Source organism: Zonotrichia leucophrys, chromosome 6 (genome assembly GCF_028769735.1).
Source record: "Zonotrichia leucophrys gambelii isolate GWCS_2022_RI chromosome 6, RI_Zleu_2.0, whole genome shotgun sequence".
Classification (NCBI taxonomy): Eukaryota; Metazoa; Chordata; class Aves; order Passeriformes; family Passerellidae; genus Zonotrichia; species Zonotrichia leucophrys.
Genome location: NC_088176.1, coordinates 14,178,121 through 14,200,330, shown reverse-complemented (window position 1 = coordinate 14,200,330; position 22,210 = coordinate 14,178,121). Strand labels below are relative to the sequence as shown.

Here is a 22,210-nt window from a genome sequence, read left to right as displayed (position 1 = left end):
CCTGCCTGCCAAGTGTTCTCCTGGATGCAGGAGTGACAGCCCACCTTCAGACCAAGAAATCAGGCAGCATGTGCTGACCCGTTCTCTTGGTCCCTTCAGTGAGGCTGAGTGCTGTTACTCCTGGCACCTGTGGCCCTGGGTATGAGGGCAGCCTGGCCTGCTGGGAGGGGTGAGCATCTTTCCCTCACCCATGGACACAGAGAGGGCATCACTCAGGGAAAAATCACTTTTAATGTTGATATTCCCGTTGCGTTGAGCCTCTACAAAAACTACTGACTGGTCTGTCCCACCCCCAGGTCTTGGTGCGAGCCTCCCTCACAGCGGCAGGCGTGTGTGGAGAGGAGGATGGTCCAATGCAGCATGGAGAGCCCCCTCCCCAGCGAGGGGGCTGCACTGGGGGTGAGCGGGGCTCCTTGCCCTGGGCCTGGCAGGGCTTCGGGAGGGCTGGGCCATGTCCATGGCCAGCGTGAGCGAGGCGCTGCAAGCGGGCGTGTCACCAGGCACGGCACCAATGTGTGGTGAGGCCCTTAGCTGCTGTGGCACCCCCAAAGAGCACATTCTCCTCTTGCTGGAGACGACATCTTGCAGCACCGGCACTGCAGGACTCCGGGCCTCGCTGGGATGGGGATGGTAAGTGATGTTAAAGGGCAGTTCTGGCTTGGGCTGCCCCTCCCTGCACTGCTTGCAGGGATGCCGTCACAGACACTTTTTCACCTTTCCTTTTTCCACCTCTTCCTTGACACCAGATGCTACCAGGGAGCGGCTCGCAAGGGCAAGGGCCCTTGGACTCCAGCTAGCTGGTGCAGGCTGCCTGCGTGGTTCAGCCCTGTGGGGTCCATCCTTTCTCGCCTGGGGATGGGGCTCTGCACAGATCCTGCAGGGAGGGGCGGCACGAGCGGGCGGACAGGCAGCGAGCGAGTGCAGACCTCCTGCTGTTGGACGTGAGCCTCGGCAGGAGACCCCATGCTGCAGACCTGCAAGACACAAGCACAGCCTGGTGCAGGTGGCCAGAGCCTGCCCTCTCTGACTGCTGCTGCTCAGGCCTGTAGCCCCTTTCCTAGCCAAGCTCAGGTATATGCTGGTGCCGACAGTGAAAATATGAGCCAAGCTCTCACTCGTCTCTGACATCCAGTCTGCTGTTGAGAGCAGATCCTGCTCCATATCCCTTGATCCTGCTCCAGCCGCCATCAACACACGCACCTCCATGGGCTCCAGACCACCCCATTTGGCTTTGCTGCGTGAAACTTATTTTACACCATTTAAACTGAGTGACCTCTCATTTGCTGGGGAAGGAATGTTGCACCAAGAGGCAGGATCTTACCTCCAGTCTGCACGGGCCTCCAGCACTGTGCTCTGGCCACGCTGCTGCTCAGGTGATCAATGGGGCGAGATTGGAGCTTTCCTCTGGAGACTTCTCACCTTCTGACGATGTCCGCTTCTTGCGCCCACCTGCAGCAGCAACGGTGCTCAGGGCAGGGGTGCATAGGGCTGGGCCAGGACCTAGTGGCTGGCTCTGCCTGAGCTAGTCCTAGGTGCCGTTTTGCCTTCTGCTGAGGTACTGACAGGGAGCTAGGTTGTCCCCTGTTCCACAACATCCCCCTGCAGGGCGTCCCCAAGACGGGAACAGCTGACACAGGCAGTGGGGTGTTGAGGCAGAGCCATCCCCTAGGTGTGCCGTGCCTGGGTCAGTCACTCACTGAGGGATCTCAGCAGCCTCTTGCCCAGTGCCTCCTCAGAGCTGCTCGGCGATGAGCTGGTCCCGGCCTCTCGCCCTGGGGACTCTGCTTCCAGGACGGTCCCGCAACACTCACTGTCTGCAAAAGCCCAGCACGGCTGCAGCACCTCAGGGCACTGTGGCCTCGCCAGCCCCGGGCTCAGGTGTGTGTGCTCCTCGCCAGACTCACTCTGCCGCTTGCTGTTCTCCTCGTTGTCAGCCAGCTCCTCCTGGATGAAGGGGATGCCCTCCATGCGCAGGAACACCGACTCGCTGGGACTGCGCAGCCCCTCCGAGCGGCTGCCTGCAGGGACACAGGCACGGAGCTGCTGTGCCCTGGGGCAGGACGCGGCAGCATGCCAGCCATGGCAGCAGGTCCAACTGCTTGGAGCCCCCGGACACGAGCACAAGGCAATAGGGAATTACATGCTGCACACTGGCAGCTGTGTCGACGTGCAGGCATCCACAGGTGTGTGTGAGTGTGTGTGCAAATGCCTGCACTGTATGCGAGCCCCACTCCTTGTGCAGCTGCATCCCAGGGGTGGTGTGTGCATTGTGCCAGAGGGTCCCAGCACAGTCCCCCCCAGGGGACATGCAGCGCTGGCCTGTGGCAGGGAAGGAATGCTGTTGGGTGACTCACACATGATGCTGTTCCTCTCATTCAGGAGGGTGGCAGGGTCCTCCTTAGGTGTCTGTGGGGTTCCCCGTGCAGTCGAGGCCTTGGTTGAGTCCCTGTCGAAGGCCTCCATGTCCGGGGACTGCGGCGAGCTGTCCATGCGGCTGGCCACCAGCGCGTTGTGGTACTGCTGCCGGGTCACCTGGCACACACACGTGCACCCAGCTCAGTGGGCACCGGGCCCACCGGCACCTCTCAGAGACTTGGTGGCTCCAAACCTCCAGCAGGAGGAAGTGCAAGACTCCTCAGCACCCACCAGGCTCCTGGGGCACAGTGGGGCACGAGGGCACCTGGACAGGGGTGGGCAGGGTGGGACAGTCCCTGCCAGCCCTGGCCGTACCTTGACAAACTGCACGTCGCAGAGGATGTGCACAGAGTAGTCGGGCGTGTAGATGTTGTTGCTGCTGCTGTGGAGCTGCGTGCTGCTGCCTCCATAGTCCTCCCGGTTGGGGGACTCTGAGCGGTTGAGGCCACTGCAGCGCGACGGTGACCTGTTCACTGCAGGAGAGGACAGCAGGGACAGGCACACACTCACACGTGCTGCTGCTTGGCTTCCCAGTGCTGGTGCAGTCACCTCCAGGGGCTGTTCCCCAGGACACAGGGCTGGCAGGGGCCCTGCAGCCTGCCCTGCTCACTGCAGGCTGGTGTGCGCAGTGCCATGCCAGCCCCACACAAACCAGAGGCACTGGGCAGGACTCTGAGCCGGGGCCAGCAGCAGCAGAGGTTAGGGCTGCTGCCTGCCTGTTGCTGACAGCCCTCCTGTTATTGCTGGTCTTCTGCACCACATTTGGCACAACTTCTCCTGGTTGCAGCTGGCAGGCTGTGAGTATTTGCTTAACCTGTCTCAAGGGCATGCTCCTGTTCACCCCAACTATGACAGATCAGGAGGAGAGGCTGCCATGGCAAGCTGGTCTGTCACTCACATTGACTGATGGCCTCTGACACACAGCATGGCCTCTGACACATGGCATGATGTATTTTGTCTATTCAGTGATTTATTAGGGAACAAAGGCAGCTTGTTCCTTGCATAGGTGACGTCGTGCTGACTTTGCTCTGCTGCTAGAATGCTTTTTATTACCCAGATCAGCAGAAAGCCAGGGGGGCAGGGCAGCAGGCATGCAGGGCTGCAGGTCACTGTCACCAAAAGCAGCAAGCCAAAACCCCAAGAGCTAAGTGCAGGAAATTACAGGAAGTGCACACCAAAGAGAGCCCAAGCCCATGGCTTCCCCTTGTCCCCATCCCATTCTTCCAGGGATTTGTATCATATTGGGGAGGCTGTGGCAGGACTGCTGGCCCCAGTGTGTCACCAACCAGTGAGGGTTGCCCAGGGGTGCTATGGGTACTGCCCAGCATGCAGGGAGGAGGGGGCTGGGGCACTGTGGACAGGTGCTGGAAGGAGCCTGTCACATGCAAAGGCCCCTGGCCAAAGCCATGCCCAGTTACCTGGAGAGCCAGCCAGGGAGTCCCCTCTGCTGAAGGCGAAAGTACGGGACACTGAGACAGGCACTGCAGAGACACAGAGGGAGAGGGAAGGAGGGGACCCAGAGGAAAGGTGGGGGATGGAGGTGAGGGTGGGATACAGACCAAGAGGAAGAAGAAGAATAAGAATCATGTGCCAGTAGTCCTGGGCTGAGCACCCATTGCTGTCTCCAGCATCCCTTCCCACCCCTTTTACAGCCTGCTGCTTCTGCTCTGGAGAGAGGAACAGGGCCACGGGCAGGAACACAGTCTTGGAAGTTGTTTATCAGCAGGTTGCTCTGTGATCAGGTAAGGGGAGGTGAGGCTGGCAGAGGAGATCTGCTCCTGCCAGGCCTGTCTGCAGAGCCACACAGCTTCATGGAACCTTGGCATGGGTAGAAAGCATCTTTCCCCCATGAGCTAAGTGCTGGCACTTGGCTCTAGCCCTTTACCAGCCATTGCCAGGACAGGAGACTTTGTGGTCTGGTTATGCCACCTGGGAGATGGGTGGAAGCTAAATCACTGCGCTTGTGTGTGCAGGCACATGACAGAGAAGGAATATCTCTGCACAAGTCACTGCCCCAGCCCCACAGCTGCAGGCAGGGGCTGACAGAAGCTCTTCAAAGTGATGCAGAGCAAAGGGATTCATGTCAGGCTGCCTGCAGTTCCTTGAAAAGTCCTGGGTCTCAACAGCCTTTAGGTGATGCCAGGAAGAGCCACCCACTGGGGCTGATCCTTGCAGGAGCTGCAAGAAGCCAGGACTCTGCACCTGGGGATGCCTGACCCATTGCCACAGAGAAGGTAAATCATAGACACTCACTTTCCATGTTTTATTGCCATGGGTTACAGCAGCAATGACAATTTCTAGGGCAGGCCATTTCCCCTGCTGGTGACTGCTGCCCGGGACAGCATTCCTGGGCCATGCCACAGGGGATGGGGAAGCACAGAGACACCAACACACAGGGTAAGTGACGCACTCCTCAACACTTGCCAGTCTCTGCTTTCACCACTGCCATTGCCCACCTCGAAAACAGAGGGAGATGTGAGCCTGCTGGCTGCCAGCCCCTACTCCAGCCATTGCCATGATGCCCCAGCTGCCAGCCCTCCTGCCCTGCCTCCAAAGCACGGCTGCAGCACTCTAGGAACTATCTGATGCCTGTGTGGTTAATGTTTAAAAATTGCTTCAAATGTAAAACCCCCAGGAAATTTGCCCTGCAGTCCCCTTTTCTAATCTCCCTGCTGCTCTCCCAGGAATTCCTGTTCCATGTCCTCCCCTGAATCAAAACGTTCTGCAAATAAAAAAGACATCAGCAAGAAGCACTGCTGGAATGACCTTGTCCTGATGGGAGCAAAGGATGATTTGATAACCACTAGCATTGACTCCGTACTCCCACTGCCTGACCCTCCCACACAGCACTAATGCCAAAGATCATCTGCAGATAAAACAATTGCATAATAACAGTTAATTGATAACAACTCGTTAAATCCTTCAGGTTGCTGTCTGAATTCTCAGCTGTGATACTCTACTCACAGTCCCTTCCTTCAAGGAGAAAAGAGGATGCCAGCCTCCCCCAAAAAGGAGATGCCCTGTTACCTCCCAGCCTGCCTCCTTGCTGGCCAGGGGTGTGCCGCAGCTCTGTCCCTCGCAGGCAGGAATGGCTGCACGGCAGAAAACACCTCCCGGCAGTGTCATGGGGAGCACGGGGCGCCAAGGAGCCCCGAGCAGCACCGTCCCAGCAGGCGGCACTGCAGACGTGCTCGGCTGCTCTGACACAGCACCCACTGCTGCCCTGCTGGCACAAGGCAGCGCTCACTGCCTGAGCCCCACTGCGCCCGGGAGGACTCTCACCGAGAACACAGGACACTGGGACATCCAGCAGCACTCTGGCAGAAAGTGGCCATTTCACTGTTTCCTCTGTCCAAACCTGGACACAGGGCGAAGCAGGAATGTGCACTGGGGGGTTAATCCATCAGTCCAGAGCCAGCCTTTTGCAGGAGCAGAGCAAGCAGCAGGAAATAGGTGAACTCTAGAGCTGCAGAAAGACTGGGACCCACCAGAGTGAGCCACCTGCCCCAAGAGACTCCCCCTGTTCTCTTGATGGCATTCCTCTTTACATCTCCCTAAAGACTGCATTTAGTAGGTGCCTGTTTTGATTAGGCAGGTAGAGCATCTCAGCTCACCGTCAGCACTGCAGATCTGATTGCAATATCTGGGGTTTGATGAGGGATGTGATGGACAGGGAGTGAGCAGCACCTCAACCTGCTCCTGAGCCTCACGGGACCAAACCTTTGTAGGGTTATAGTAAAGAAGGGGGTACCTCTCAATCTCCCCTAGTCAGAGCTCCCTCTCAACTCCTGCAAGCAGGGGATCTGCTTCTTAACCCAGCTCTGCAGGCAGGGAATTTATTGGCATTCGGCTAATTTCCCACCATCATCACATGCAAATAGCTCACAGGTAAATCAGCCCATCTCTGCAATTCCCAAGCAGTCCAATGTGGGCCCCGTGTTCAGGTTGTGCCCTGAGAGCCTCAGGAAGGCAAATGGGTCTAAAGGTGTTATGCTGAGACCTAGAATGAATATAACACCCACCTGTGGGCACTGCCCCTTGCAGCACCAGCCATGCTGGGACCCACCAGCAGAGAGCCAGCATATGGTAGAAACTTCAAAAGGACATCAAAGGGATCTCAAAGGGACCTCCAAGTCACTCTGTGGGGTCTTTGCTGCATCAGCCCCTCAGCATGTTGTTTCTCTGTCTACCTCAGCACAGTCTGAGCTGTTTTGCATGGGGAGAAAAGCCATAGCCCCTCCAGCCAGCCAGTGCTGCAGAGAGGTTTTAGGGCCTCAGCCTGTCCCAAAATACTTACGTAGGAAGGAGGATCCTGCCAGGCTTCCCATTTTTCGCACATCATTTTCTGAAACAACAGTTGGAGGTGTGGGAACAGCAGAGGAAGGGCTCCTGCCCCACACCCCAAAGCAGGGCCACCCCACCCCATGGCCAGCCCCTTCTCCTGGCACCAGCTGGTTCAGCCTCCATGGATGCTGCTGAAGCAAAGGCAGGGCCAGAGGGAGCCCACAGAGGCCTCACCTGAGGAGACAACAGCCATGATGGCAGGGACACCATAGTAGGTGAAGGCCCCGTTCTCAAAGCGCAGTCCTTCCTTGCCGACCTCCACCTGCACCTTCCCCTGGAAGGAGGAGGAAAACCCTCTCAGACAAGTTCCCCGTGCTCCTGACCCACCCAGGGCTGCTGTCCCACACAAGAGGACGGGCATCTTTGCTATTAGAAGCAGCCCAGAACACGGTGGCAAGGAGAAAGCAGGGCCAGGCCTGCCCCGCTCTGCTCGCTGCTGCCCCAGCACCTGCAGGATGAGCACGAAGTAGTCGACAGGGCGGTTGCGCTGGTAGAGGTAATGCTCTGCTGCCTTCTTGTTCTTCCGGTCGAACTTGAGCTCCTGGATGACATTGGGGTGTTTCAGGAGCCGCAGCAGGATCTTCTCAGAGAGGTAGGGGGACTTGAAAGGCTCCACTTCTAGAGGGGAGGCAACACACACATGCTGTGCTCAGCAGGCCCAGGACTGCCAGAACCCCTCATCTCTGAGCTGCACAGCCCTGCTCCTGCAGCCTAAGCACCCACTGCCAAGAGGGAAGACAAATGCAGACCCCACTGGTGGGGCAGTGGAATGTCCAGGCTGTAGGTCCAGTGGGTGGAAATTGCTCAGTGGGGGGGAGTCTGACCCAGGGATGGCTTAGGGATGCCCTGTGGGGCTGGTGCTGCAGGGCCTGCACAAGGGCCAGTGTACCTGTTGCCATGAACCGATGGGTGGCCAGGAGGAGCTGTGGGGAGATCTTCACCTTCATCTCACTCTCTGAGAGCCTGAAGATGGAGAAATCCTGGGGCTTGCGTCCCCGGTGGGGAACCCGCTCCTTCTTCCGGTTGTCAGCTGCAGGCAGAGCAGAGCAGAGCAGGCACTGACAAAGCTGCTGCAGCTGCAGGGCCCCATGGCACATGCACACACACAGGGACAGGCATGTCTGGCTGCACCCTATGGCAGGGCTGCTGAGGAGCAGCAGATGGAGCAGTGGGGTGCATAAAACCTGCTGTGCATGCAGCCTTGGGAGCAGCTCCCAGGGCAGGGAGCAGGACTGTAAATCACACGACTGTAAACCTGGGCTCTCCAGGCGGGATGCATCACCCAGAGTTGCAAATGAGCTTGGGAACCACCCATTTCATGCCCAGCACAGATGTTCCTAGGTCAGGCCCTGCCCAGCCACCCACTGCTGATGCTGGTACTTCTCTATTTTGAGCATCCAAGATAGAGACCCTTGACCAGCATCTCTCCATCATTCTTGTCTTTCCCGTCACTAGCAAATTACTCTGGGGAAGAACCACAATTTGCTCTGGCGTGTTTCCTACCCACGTCTGTGTGTCTGTGCAGGCTCCCACCCTGGCTCCTGCAACCGCAGTAGCTGCTCTGGGACACTAACTGTAGAGATCTGTCTCATCCAGGATCTCGGACTTGATGATCTCCTCGATGACATCCTCCAGGGTGACAATGCCCATCACCTCGTAGAACGGGTCTCCTTCCCCTTCGTTGTTCACCCGCTGCACGATGGCCAGGTGGGACTTCCCTGCAGGGGAAAAGCAGAGTGGCACTGAGACACCTGGCCTGGTGATCCTGAGAGGGATGCCCAGGGATGCAGGCAGGTGGGCAGGGTTTGGTGGGAGGCACAGATCACAGCAGACACTGTCACCCAAACCCACCCACGTGTGCTAGCCCAAGGAGAAGGGCTGGACATGCAGCCCAGCCTAACAGGACAGCCCTGTCCAGACTGGTTTGTACATGTAAGCTCCTCTTGGGGGCCACTTTCCCTCTTTACCCAGGATGCGAGTCACTCTGTTCAGCTCTTTGAAAGCCTCCTGTGCAGGAATGAAGTGTACATTACACCATCTCTTCCTTACCCTCAGCTGCATTGACATGAAACTCTTTGCAGAGCAATGAGACAATGTTCTCCAACACAGAAATGTGAATGTGTCCTTGGCTCTACTGATTTCCCATATCCTCCTGGTGTTTCTTATTCTATTGCTAATTATCTTTCTTATTAAATTGCCAGGAACAGCTCCCCCTCATCTTTCTATCCATCACTGTGTAGACCAATACTGAGGTTTTTCATAAAATATGGGCAAAGCCTCAATCTCCTTGAAACAGCAGCTGGTTTTTATGCAGAAACATGAATGTTTGTTTGCAGCTTTCAGCCCAGCTCCTGCAGAACTCTTGGGTGAACCATCTGGATGCAGACACTGAACACTTTTCAACCCATCAGCTTGCACCTGAAATTCTTCTCCAAGTCCTGCCCTTAACAGCATCTTCTCTATGTTACGTTAAATAAACAGAGTGAGTCCAGGACCTTCAGCTGCAATGATGTTGACTCCTGCTCAGAAGTCCCAGTGTTCCTGGATCACAGTTTCAGCTTCCTCACTTGTCCCTTGTAAGCTGGCAGCTCTGCTGACACATTCTCAAGTTTCTTGGTTTTGGCATACTTGAAACATTTCTATTTGTTTTTGCATGTCCAGATCTCTGTAAGCTGTTTTGACTTTTTCAACCTCTCCCTTCTTTTACTGGCTGCTTTGATTTATGATCCTGCTTAGCATCTCGACCAGAACCCAACTTCCAAGCCACAAACAACTTCTGGGTTTCCAGATCCAACATGTTCTTGGAACTGCCAATGAACAGTCCTGGGTTTCTTGCTGCCTGTGTGGCTCCCACACTGCCCACCAGCACACACAGATCCTGAACCTCTAGTTTTACTTAAAAGCACCCTCATTGGCACCACAGCCAAAAACTTCTGCTCCCTCTGTTTGCTCTGCATCCCTGAGGTCTCCTGTTGCAATGCCTGCACAAGCCCAGGAGTCCTGCAGCGACCTCTGGGAAGGTGCTAACACCTGAATTCCAAGCTGCAGCAACCTCTGGGAAGCTGCTAACACCTGAATTCCAAGCTGTAGTGAGCTCTGGGAAGCTGCTAACACCTGAATTCCAAGCTGCAGCGACCTCTGGGGAGCTGCTGACACCTTATTTCCCCCTGGACTCACAGCTGAGCTCCTTGAGCAGCAATGGTCACCCAAAACGGGGAAAAGTCTTCTCTGCCATGCAGCTGCCTCTGCACCCACTTCTCCCATAAACCCATCCCAGCCAGCTCTCCTGCTGCTCCTGACAGGGGATGTGAACAGCACCCATGCATAAAGATGTGACAGGGTGGGCTCCTGCCGGGTGCACAGCTCCTTCCTTGCCCTGCCAGCTCTCATCTGTGCAGAGGTGCAGGGACAAGCACACCCAGAGCAGCCTGGCAGCCCCACAAACATGGCTTGCTGAGGATCATGTAACCTTCAAATAACCCTGCCCTGGATTTGGGACGAGCAGACGACATTTCTCAGCTGAAGATCAGCACTATACATTTCTCACAGCAAATCTTGGGCATTTTCCACAGTATAAATTCCCTCCTCCTCATACCAAGGTTTTATTGCAAGATTTCAGAGAGCAGCTCGCTGCCTCCCACGCCTACAGATTTAGAAATGAGAACATAACATTGCAGCAAGTAGCACTGAGATTTACTTTAAAAAACCCCAAATCAATAGCCCCGGGGCACTGAAAATTCAGCATGTTCTTTAGACTGGGCTATTTCACTCCTTTCATACATAGGTTTGTGCATCTTTTCTGTCCACAAAGCAACACAGCACTTAAGAAGAAAAAAGCAGAGGAGTTGGCTGCAAGACAGCAGCGACAGCTACATTTCATCTTAGCAAAGTCCAGCTTTTGAAAAGGTCTCCTTTGCCAAACTCTGCTCCCAAACACTGGGGCCATCTGGTCTCCTACAAGTCCTTGGGTGAGTGAGGAGGGGGAAAAAGTTATTTCTTTTGGCTGAGAGCTTGTTGTTAATGACATTTACATGCAACCCAAAACCACCAAGCCCTTACAAAAAGCTTAGGTGCTACTTAAAGGCAGTCAGAGAGTGATGGAGGCAATTCTTTTTTTGGCCAAACACCTACATTGACACTGCAATTTACACTAGAAATGTGACTCAAGCTCCATGTTCACGTAGCTGCAAATGAGATTATTTAGAAATAACCCAGCACCATTAGCCTGGAAGGGGACCCATGGCTTCACTGCACTGGGGGCAGAGCCAATAGGGCTGTTAGAGCACTCCAGAGTTCTTTATTTTCACAGAAAATAAACACTTGTGTTCACACTCCTAACTCCCAGGTTCATGTTTCCAGGCTAATATCCACACTAGAAATGGAGCAGGTACCCAACAATGGAAAATTGTTGCAGTTCAGTGTGGTTGCTGCTGCCCATACCAGGAGAGCTGATCCCAGCCCATGCCTGGCCAGTGGTGTCCATGTCACAAAAAGCCCTGAATGCCAGCCAGTCCCAGTCCTTTAAGTGAGTGCTGCTCACAGCTGCTCCCCTCTGGGGGAGGGCTGACATGCTCCCATTTCCCACCTGAAAGACATGAGATCATTGCCAAAGTTGTGTCCCACCCCTCTGGCCTGACTGGGTCCTGTATCTCCTCCCATCAGCTTTTCAATAGACCCCTTAAATTTCGGTGTGGGGTTTGCAGGTGCCTTGGCTGTATGGCCATGGCTTGTTCCCTCCTGGGCAGTGCTGCCAAGCTCAGCTAGATCCCTCTGCCCAGCCCTGGGAGCTGCTGCACTTGCAGGGGAGGAAAAGCAGTGGCCTTTGGAGCGTGTACAAGGGCAGAATCTGGGCAATGAGGTGGAAGCAATGTCTAAGGGAGGGTGGCATAGGGACAGACCTGGGGACATCAGAGGGGTCACATTTGCCTCTGCTGCCATTATCCAGCAGGTCAGCCTCAGTGGGAGCACAACAGAGGGGGTAAATAACTTAAACAAACCCCCAGACTTGACCTAAAACACCTTTAAGATCTGTAAAACTGATTCCAAAACCCGTGCTATTGTAACCACTGCTCGATAGCTCAAATGAGATGAATTATAAGGGTGAGCTGCTTCCCCACTAGCAAGCTGTCACACGTAAACTTTACAGGGCTATTGCTGATGCAGGAAAGCACAGTGGAACACTTGAGCATCAAAGCCTTGGTTTGGCAAATGCTAGAACAAATGGGCAATTAACTTTCCTTGTGCAAGCAGCTCCGCCGGCCTCCGCAGGACTGCTCTGGCACAGGAAGTCTATAGGTGATTAAGTGTCTGCTCAGCATGGGATACAACTGCACTAAATTCTTTATGAGCTACATGAAATCTGCTCTTTTCAAACAACAGCTTCAGTGGAAAGTTAATGCCTCAAAATGCTAAATTACAGAGCTAATATAAACAGCTGAGAGCTTCCAGATGGAACAAGCATCTGAACAGCTATCCAAAGCTTTTATGCCCATTTTTAGGAGCCTGATTTTCATAGGCACCTAAATGACCTTGGGCTCATAGATTCACCTCCAAGCATCTTCCCCAATGAGGGAACGGGATCTGAACACATGGAAATGCCTTGATTTCTGGGAAAGAAAGTGCTGTTGAGTTCAATTATAGCCCAGACTACTTCTTTATCATTTTTTTTATATAGGTACCCTGCCAGAGGAATGTTAAAGATGTTTTAGCCTTGTCTCTTGTTCCACAGGATGAATATCCTGAGCATGAAATTAATTTTCATAAATTTTACAGTAAGATATGAAGCTGTTATTAGGAGATCAAAGGTGCAGGCACAGACCTGTGCCTGAACCATTTACAGCTACAAAATGGAAGAAAAAAAAAAAGAAGAGTAATTTTTAAATAAGGTTGATTTGTGAAACAACCATGATGTAACTGAAATCTATTTTCTGCGTGCTTTCCTTCAGAGCTCTTCACAGGGGCTGCCAGCATCTCCATGCTCTCTTGCTGACCTGCATCTGAAGAAAGTGGGGACCCTGATTTGAGCACCTTGAACTGACAATGTGTGTGAGTGGGATCCTGTGTTACCACCACTCTGCACTTTGGGCAAAAGCACACCTTGTGTCTAGAGGAAATGCACATCTAAGCAGGGGGGAAACAACCAAGAGGGATGCAGGGTCCCACAGCTCTACAAGAATAAGAGCTATGTGAAGGAAAAACTGTAAATCCTAACCTAACCCAGACCTTTCTCAGAGACAAAAACTTCACCTGCTTACATCTGTTTGTAGCCTCACTCATAGTCTCTTTTGGTGCTTTTCCTAATCCTAAGGAAAGCTGTAAAAAAGATGGAATATTTGGAATAGCTGATCTATTACCATTGCAGATCAGAAAGGTAAGGAGAAGATTAGAGGGGACACAGAATCTCATCTTCCATTTGTAGTGCAGCAGGATCCTGACCTCCTGGGTACCCAAGAGCTCAGCATGAAGGTGCCTTTGACAACTATAAAGAGGGAATTGGGTGGCAGGGTTCCCTCTCCCCCAAGGACTTGGCTCTCTTCTTGCTTTGCTGAATGCTTGCCCAGAGCAGGCCTGATCCTGGGATTATTGGGGTGTGGTAGAGCAGTCCAGGGCTTACACAGCAAGATTTAGCACAGTTTAGTGGGAAATGCACAGTAATGTTTCAGGCAGAATTGCAGCATGAGACACTGAGACCATTTTTTGTCTATCAGCAGCTCCCTCGCTCTCAGCCTGGCAATCACAGTCCAGGAGAGGTGTAGGTGATAGTTCCTGGGAAAAACTGGCTCCTTAACCCATACAACTGCCTTGGGAGGGCATTGCTTCAGCTCATCAAGGTGCCCAGCAGAGTGACTAAAGCACCTGCAGAAATTTCTTGAAGGCTGAGTTAAATTTGAAGCAACACTGTGTGCTTACAGTGCCTGAGGGATCAGAGGAATGGTACAAAAAGCATCTGAAATGGTACTGACCCCAATTCCTGGCAGATGTAAGCACCTTCTCCAGCTACATCCAATTTGCAGAAGTCTAATAGAGGCTGTGGAGCATTTTGAAATGTAAAGACAGACCCTAGGGCAGAGCTGTCCTCCACAGGACAGGCTGTTTTCCCTGCTAAGCCTGAAATTTGGGGTTTGGAGAATTTATTTTTAGTAACTCTTAAAAGATGCCAAGCCACAGAAAGCTAATTTGAGTTTCAGCTCAGCCTCTGCCCTGCTGCAGGAAAATGAACATTAAGAGTAATTTTCTGCTGTTCCTCTGACAGAGGAAAGTTACTTGCTGAAAGGTGCCAGTGCTGTACATGGACCCCTCCAGGAAATCAGTCAACAAAACCCATAAACAACTTGAGGAAGGGACAAGACTGTGACTTCCCAGAGGCACTGCAAAACAAGGAGGTGGACCTCACAGAAGAGGTTTCCAGGAGCAGTTACATCACTGGACTGGAGCTGCAACATGCATTGCTTGGTTATCTTCAAGAAAAGAGGAGAAACAGATTGTATCACCCACAACATTTCACACTGAATAAATGCAGAAAGCCCTCCTCATAGCTCCACATTCCCTAGGTAAAGTTTGTCCTACAGAAAGTTTATCTGCCTCCCAACTTAGCTGTAGCTTGCTAAATATGGTGCAATTTTTTTTTTGGTGTATTTGGTATTTTTTCCTGGGAGCCCAGAATAAAGCCAGGTACTCCAAGGTGTACCAATACAAATTGACAAGAGATTGTCTCCCAATTTTTTCAATCCTTCAGTATTTTCATCTTCTTTCACCAGGCTGCAGGTGGTAAAATTACTGTACTGGTATGTATTTTCTTATTTCCAGTGAAGAGGGGACACATTGTGTCTAGGTTCCTTCACTTAACACTTCTCAGTTAATGCTGCAAAACAATATATGCCTTCTATAAAAGACTGTCTAGTTTCCTTGAAAAGATGGAAAATTAGGTGTCCAGCTCTCAGTATTTCTGAGTTCTTTTTGCTGAGAAGATGAAGTCAAAATCATATTGCAGCACAAGTATTTCCTTCCTTCAGCTGAACCTGTCTCATGCTGCTGTAATGTTGTTTTTCTGCATGGTTTTTGCAGCTGCCCTCCTTATTTGGGCTGTGGATTGAAGTCTACACTATTCTCTTGCAGACCAGACTGCCCCTCTGGTGCTGTTTGGAGTCTTCTCTGGGGTTTTCCCAGTTCTCATTGGGACCCCCAATTTAACCACCTCTCTGCAGGAATCAGTACTGAAAGAGAAATCTAACAATGGCTGCAGCAGCAGGGTTGTGAAAAGGCAGAGGTGAAGAGTTTGACCAGTTCTGCTGTGATGGAGCAGGGGCCAGGCTTTGCTAACCAGGAGCTCACAGCTCTTGGGCACCATAACCACACTGGGCCAGGGCTCCCTAGGTGCCACTGAGTGTGTGCTACCATTTAATACAATTTAAATGTTAAATTAAATGGAAAGCTGATGCTACAGATCTGTGGAAGGTAATCCCTTCCACACAAGGTCCTGCTGGGGGGCAGGCAGTTTGTGACACATCTAATTGTGGATTAAAATCAAGGTAAACACCAATGCAGCAATGAACTGCACTCAAACGAGGTTAGTGTGAGCACACCTAGAAACAAATGAAGGAAAGCTTCCCCTTCAACCCTGCTACAGAAGACCAAAGAGGAAAAAAGGCTGATTATCTTCATAGCTGGGACAGAACAGGAAGAGAAAAGAAATGCCTCAGGTAAACAAAGATAATAGTGAGATATTGGTGAGTAGGAGACAGAAAATGAAAGTGCTGTCAGAGGTGTGAGGAAGAATCCAAAAGCACTGTGTTTAATAATCCCTTGACATTTTCAGTAAGAAAGAACAAATGTTTGTGTACTGTGGCAAGGAGCTCTGGCAGTGAAATTGTGTTACTTATACATTATGCAAAAAAATGACAGTATGGGTATAGTGGATGTGGCAGAACATTAATCATTAGTGAAACAGATCAGAAGTACACGTTGCTATCCAAGGAAGAAGGATATAAAATGTTTTAGGAATTTTGTGTAAACATTACAATAACAAAAAGAAACAAAAGATACAAAAATTGAGTTAATAATGAGAAAAGGAAAGAAAAACTGGCTTTTCTAAAGGCTTGTGAGGGACATAAGGACCTGGAGGTGGTTGTTAATGCCCATCCTTACCAGAGACTTTAATTTCCTAGAAAGAGGCTGGGCTGTATCAGTGGGAGGCTTTGCTGTCCTGCAGGCACCTTGGATGTGTGAAGTGATGAATGCCTTCATTAAACACTCGCTGAGCCAACAAGCAATCAGCCTACTTTCTAATTAGTAAAGGTGTCTCAGAAGACCAGGCCATGAAAAGCAACCTTGATTGGATCAAACTTGAAGATACTTCACCATAATTCAAATGGACACACAAAAGGAGACAGTGATAAAGATTCTTAATTACAAACGGGAAATCTTTATTTTAGAAATTAAATAGTCAAGTGAACAGGGCTGATGCAGCAGTGGATGGGGCTGAAGGCAGCTGGGAGCTAACATCTGTCACAATGTGGGAGCCAGCACGAGAACCTGCATTTGGAACTGGAAAAATACAGTTTAGGAGGGCTCAGGGCTGGGCTGGGGGGTAACTGTTTGCAAATTCAGGGTGCTGGGGGTGACCAAATGCCTACAAATAGAAGAAAGATGAATCAGAAGAAAACATCAATTCTTGGGAAGAAGAACATTTGGGGGAAGAGCTGGAATTGCTAAACCCCATGCAGAGTTAGATATGAAGACCAAAAGCAAGGCTTTTCAGCCATGTAGTTTAGAAAAGACAAGGAGAAGTGAGGTGGCAACAGATAAAGGGTTTAGGGACAGCTCTAAACAGGGGCTATAGCAAAATACCCCAGAAGGCCACAGTGGCAGACAGATACAAAGGAGGAAGAACCTGAAGTGATATGCCAAGAGTTTAAAGGAGCAATGTTAAAGAAGGATGCATAATCTTCATCGGAGATGAAGACCAGCATATGAGAGTGCAGGGCAGGTAGCAACGTTTGTTACCATACCCACGAGCTCACAGAGCAGCACACACCAAACAGCTCTGTTTAAGGAGGGCACAGAGGACAGCAAGCAAAGGACGGGGAACCAAGCAACCACAAGCCCATTTTTATAGGTCTATTGACCCATAGGGTGCCATGCTGGAGAAGAAATTTGGAAGGGGAAGTGTATCAAAGTAAATCAGATAAGTTGCAGGGGAGTCTCATCAAGGGAGAGGGTGCCAAAATCATGTGACATCTCTAGACAAGAAAGAGGTAGAAGAGACCTCAGGTGAACTTCAGTGCTATTGCAGGAAGACACAGCCAGGAAGGAACTGTGAAGCACATAAGGCATTAGGAAGACAAGAGACAGCTGGCATGGGGGGAAGGGGGCGGGCATGGACTACTGCAGCTCACCAAGGTTGAACCCAGAGAACAATGCCAATGCTTTTGCTAACAGTCTTGTTCAAAAACCAGGAAATTTCTGATTTTCTCTCTTGGGAGTCTCCAGTCCTGCTGAGGGGCAGAGAGGGCAGGTGGTGGCACACAGAACTCCTCTGCCTGTGATCCTGGGTGGTGTGGGAACACAGCGGAACATCTCTGTGGAGAAGATGCTGACCTGCATGTATCTGATGAGCACATTCCTGGCACACTGAGAAACGTCCTGCCCTCTCCTCCTCCCATCTCCACAAAGGGGCAGGAGATGATTCACAGAGAGGCTTTCTCTGTCTCTGGAGTGGGCCAGGTTGGCCTTTCTCATCTGACCAGCTGAGCCTGCGGCAGAGCGGCGCCAGCAGCCCGGAGCCCAGCGCTGCCCTCCCACATTACATAATGCAGCTGCCACTGCTGCAGCCATTCCTGGGCTCACTCACCACAGCATGACGTAGTGAGTAGCACGCGGCAAAACACAGCTCCCAGGGGGAGAGAAAAACACATGCTGTGCGTATTCTCAAGGTATGCTTAATGAAATACAGCTCTCAGCATCTCTCGGGCTGCTGGCAGCTGCTGCATTATGAATGCTGTCACAGCTGCAAAAAAAGCACAGCTCTTTCTAAGGGCTTAATTTTTTCTTCTTTCTTTAAACCACTTGCATAGAAACACTTTATAGACCTCCTTCTCACTGCCAAGCTGAAAATGTGAAAGCTAAGTCATGAGAAGCAATTTCCTGTGATAAACTCCCTTGTACAGAACAGAGCAGCGAATGCTGTCTGGGCAATGGTGCAAGGCAGGTGCCATGCCCGTGCTGCCAGTCCACTGCTGCCAGCCCTTGGGGGACAGGCTCACCTGCTGAGCCATCTACCTGTGAGGCCAAAAGCTCTCAGAGTCTTCATAGCATCACAGGGACATCAAGGGCTGCTGGCCCTCAATGCACCTGGGGCTGTTCCACCAGGCGACACCAGGGTCATCGACACACCAGCACATGCAGGGACCGACTCCCCCCAGCATCCCTGGTACCTGCCACATCCTGCCAGGAGGCCATGCAGGGCTGCCCGTGGAGGCTGCTGACCTGGAAACCATTGGGGGTGCAGAGGGGTGCAGGGGAAGCCCGGGGGGGTGCGGAGGGTGGCCCGGCGACCTCACCCTTCTTGAACTCCTCGAGCAGCGTGTCGAGGCGTGTGTCGTTGAAGACGCAGTGGAGCGGGCGGCGGTAGAAGCGGGTGACAGTCTGCAGGGGAGTGCAGTCATCAGGGTCGACAAAGGCCAGGTCTTTGACAAAGAGCAGGTCGACAATGTTGTCGCGCCGGTCACCCTCATAGACTGGAATGCGTGTGTAGCCAGATCGGAGGATCTCAGAGACGGTGGCGAAGTCCAGCACAGCATCGGCCCGGAGCATGAAGCAGTCGGCCAGCGGTGTCAGCACATCCTCCACCACCTTGGTGCGTAGCTCCAGCGCGCCCTGCACCATGGCCAGCTCCTCCCGCACCAGGTCGCCGTGGGGGCCCGCGGCGCGCAGCGTCTCCAGCAGCCGCTCCCGCGTAGAGAAGACGCTGAGCTCCTGCCGCAGCGCCCAGTCCAGCAACCGGCTGAGCGGGTAGCACAGGGGGAAGGCGGCCAGCATCAGCAGCCGGGTGAGGCAGAGCGTGCGGGAGGCGATGGCCAGCCCGTGCCGCGAGCACACCGAATAGGGCAGCACCTCGCCGCCCAGGAACACGGCGGCGGTGCACAGCAGCACCGGCAGCCAGGGCGCTCCCCGCGGCCCGCCGGCCGCCGCCGCCGGCCCGCCGCCGGGCAGGGAGGCGCAGAGCCAGCCGGCCAGGGCCGCGTTGGCCCCCGCCTGCCCCAGCAGCAGCGTGCACAGCAGGTAGGTGCCGCCGCCGCCGCGCACTGCCTGCACCCGCCGCGCCTGCTCCCGCTCGGCGGCCGAGCCGCTGTTGCGCAGGACGCGGAGCTCCAGCGGGTCCAGCGAGAGCAGCGAGAGGCGCAGCCCGCTGAACAGCGCCGACAGCCCCAGCAGCAGCAGGGCGCCCAGCGCCCGCAGCCAGCCCGCCTCGGGCAGCGGCAGTAGCCAAGTGCCCAGCGGCGGGGCGGCCGGCCGCACCCGCAGCAAGAAGCCGCCGGCCGCGCCGTGGTGCGCCCAGGCCCGCCCGTCCCAGGCGCACAGCGAGAAGAGCCGCCCGCCCGGCGCCGCCGCCGCCTCGCCCTTGCGCGGCTCCCGCACCCGCACCTCGGCCAGCGCCGAGCCCGCTGCGCCGCCCGAGCGCAGCGGCCCCACCACCTCCACGTCCGAGGCCCAGGCGCTGCGCTCCCGGCACCGCTCCGCCGGGCCCCGCGCCGCCGTGCTCCCCGCCGCCGCCTCCTCGATGAAGACCAGCCTCGGCTCCCGCTCCCCCGCCGGCCCGCGGCTGCCGTTGCCCTCGGGCTGCGGCTGGAAGTAGAGGCGCAGGAGGAAGCGGCTGCCCTCCGCCGCCTGCACCGCGCCGCCCTCCAGAGACACCCGGCCCGGCGTCGTGTCCTCGGGCCGCAGCCCCAGCAGCCAGGCGGCCCCGGCCGGCGGCCGCGGCGACAGCGAGAAGAAGAGCAGCAGCACGGCGCCCCGGCTCCGGCCCCAGCTGCCGCCGCCGCTGCCGCCGCGGCCCGGGCCCGCCGCCGCCGCCATGCCGCTGTGCCGGCACCGCAGCGCCCGCCCGCCGCCCCGGGACTGCAGCGGGGAGCCGGCACGGCACGGCACGGCACTGCACGGCGCGGCGGCACACGTGGGCCGGGGGGCGGGCGGCCGCCGCGCCACGTGCGACCGGGAGCCGGCCTGCGGCGCCCCGGCGGGAGGGGCCGGCGGAGCGGGGCCGCCAACCGGGCCCGCCAACCGGGACGCTATGCAGGGACCCAGGAGTTCGCCCGCCCGCGCCGAGCCGGAGCATCCCCGCGGCGGGAGGCACCGCGCGCTCTCCCCGCACCGGGTGAGAAGCTGGCCGATCCACGGCGGAGCACACCGGCAGTGATACGGGGCAGGGCCCAGCCCTGGCAGCCAGAGTGGGCTGCGAGCTCTGCCCCAGCCCCGCGGCCGCGCTGGCTCCCGCTGCCATCACAGGTACCCTGCTTGGGGCTGCGGAGCGGGGGCTGCGCCTCCCCTGCGCTGCGCGGTCGGGATTTGCTGAGGGGCTTCTGCCAGCACTCTCTGGAGCTGGAATTTGCATTCAGCCTCCCTCTGTTATCTGTCAAGGCCCTACTCTTCAGCTTTTCAGTTCAGATTAATTTCCCTTCTTCCCGTGGGAGTGGTTTGATTTTTTTGTTTGTTTGGGATTTTTTAATGGAGGGTGAGTAGTCGTTAGATTTGCAGTCTTTCTAGGAAACAAATGTGCCACACTGTAGCTATGTTTATTCTCGTGTCTAGACCTGATAGGGAATGTTGCTAGGGTTTATCAGCTTCAGAAGTATGTGCTCAAGAATGGACTTAGGGGACTCCTTAAACTTTTGTGTCTTCCCTGGACCAACATTCACGACAAACTTGAAAGGAGGCTGGAGAACTAGAAAGCAGTTGCTTACAACTGCAACAGGCTCAGTAGTGGCAAAGCAATAAGCTAGAAAATGTCATGGAGGCAAAGGAAGTGCCCGAAAAATTCTGATTATTCACTCATTATTGCTTCCATGAAAATAGGTCACTTTCTGTGTCAGTATGTCAGCAGGCAGACAGGCATGAAAAGCGACCAGGGGGATCTGTGCTCCTTTCTGTGTTACGAGAGACTCTTCTCTCTGTCTCTCTGGGGGAGGCAGCTATTTTTTTTTTTTTTTTCAAATGTGATGAATTCACTGGGTGTTCACAGGGGCCGTGCTGCTTCACAGGCTCTTGCTGATCGTCCACTTTCTAACTCCCCTTTAGTACCACTCGGGAAATATTACCTGGTGCTCTACCTGGGCATGATTGATGAAGGAGCTGCCTGGTAACAGACTTGTGCAGACCTTTCCCCAAGTTATGCTGCCTGAGGGACAGATCTCACAAGCTGCCCTAAGCAGTACCAGAGTGACTCTGGACCAGCACAGCCTGGTCCTGTTCTGCCATCCTGTCTGCAAGGTGGGGCATGAGCACATGGCTGCTCCTTCTTTATGAGGACCTTGTGGGAACTACTGTCTGAGATCATCCCATGTTTTAGCAATGGTAGGCTGTCATCAGCCCTGAATTTCTCACAGACTTCTTGGTGCTAGAATATTGTAAAGGGTTTTCTGCATCACTGCCATTGTGTTTTGTATTGCTGTTTGGGAGCTATGTACCCATGCCACTAATTACTCATGTTTATTAACTTGCAAGTTAGATTCCTGAAAGGTTTTCTAGTGATAAGTTTCTAGGTATAGGGACTGAAGACTGTGAATTACAGATGTGTTTTTCTAGTTAATTAAGTATTTAGAGGGTATTCTTGTCCAGAGTACCCTTGTCACTAGAAATCCCTGCACAGCAGTTTGGAAACCACTGATCCAGCCTGGAACATGTGGGAAGAAAAACATGGCACTGCAGGAGAAGGAACCACAAGGTGGCAATCTCTCGCCGCACTTTAACGGGCAAAATAAAGATCTGGCCCGAAAAAAAAAAAAAAAAAAAAAAAAAAAGAAAAAAATCGCGGACAGTAACTGTGTAAAGCTGAAGAGGCGTTAGGTTAGTCGCATCTTGTATCTTCCAGAGCCACAGCAACGTTGATTTTGATGCTGGATTTTCTCTTCCAAACACTTTTCCCTTTAGTATGAAAATCCCAGTCTCGAGGAGCTGGATCTGTAGGCTACTCTTTGCTGGCTTTTCATTCTTTGCCCCCAAATAGGCAGCAGATGTTGCTTGTTAGATTGCTAACTACCGGTGCTGCTTGCGTGCCTGCAGGCAGAGCTACTGTGTGCTTGAAGAGAGTTTCCTCCTGCACTGGAGGCACTGTCTGGTTCAGGGCATTGCTAGCCTCGTGTTATACTAATGTACAATATAATGGTTGCTCTGACATGCCTCAATGGCAGCCAAATCACCTGGGTGTTAGGGCTAGGCAGTGACCTGCAGGCTGAGA

At 53.7% G+C, this 22,210-nt stretch overlaps 1 protein-coding gene across 2 annotated transcripts; it reads right to left on the bottom strand.

Annotated features, from left to right (window-relative positions):
* Positions 1-212: 212 nt before the first annotated feature.
* Positions 213-19,855, bottom strand: CNNM1 (cyclin and CBS domain divalent metal cation transport mediator 1). Of its 2 annotated transcripts, XM_064716405.1 has the most exons (13): positions 18,318-19,855; positions 8,334-8,477; positions 7,649-7,789; positions 7,208-7,377; positions 6,934-7,033; positions 6,713-6,760; positions 3,834-3,896; positions 2,731-2,888; positions 2,355-2,532; positions 1,905-2,018; positions 1,698-1,814; positions 1,322-1,449; positions 213-974 (listed from the first exon to the last, which is right to left on the bottom strand). In XM_064716405.1, exons 1-12 carry the CDS (start codon positions 19,831-19,833, stop codon positions 1,370-1,372), a joined length of 2,829 nt encoding a protein of 942 aa, XP_064572475.1. In that variant the 5' UTR covers positions 19,834-19,855; the 3' UTR covers positions 213-974; positions 1,322-1,369. The 2 variants fall into 2 exon arrangements, with proteins under 2 accessions (XP_064572475.1, XP_064572474.1); XM_064716404.1 differs by having other exon boundaries at positions 1,698-2,018.
* Positions 19,856-22,210: the final 2,355 nt, after the last annotated feature.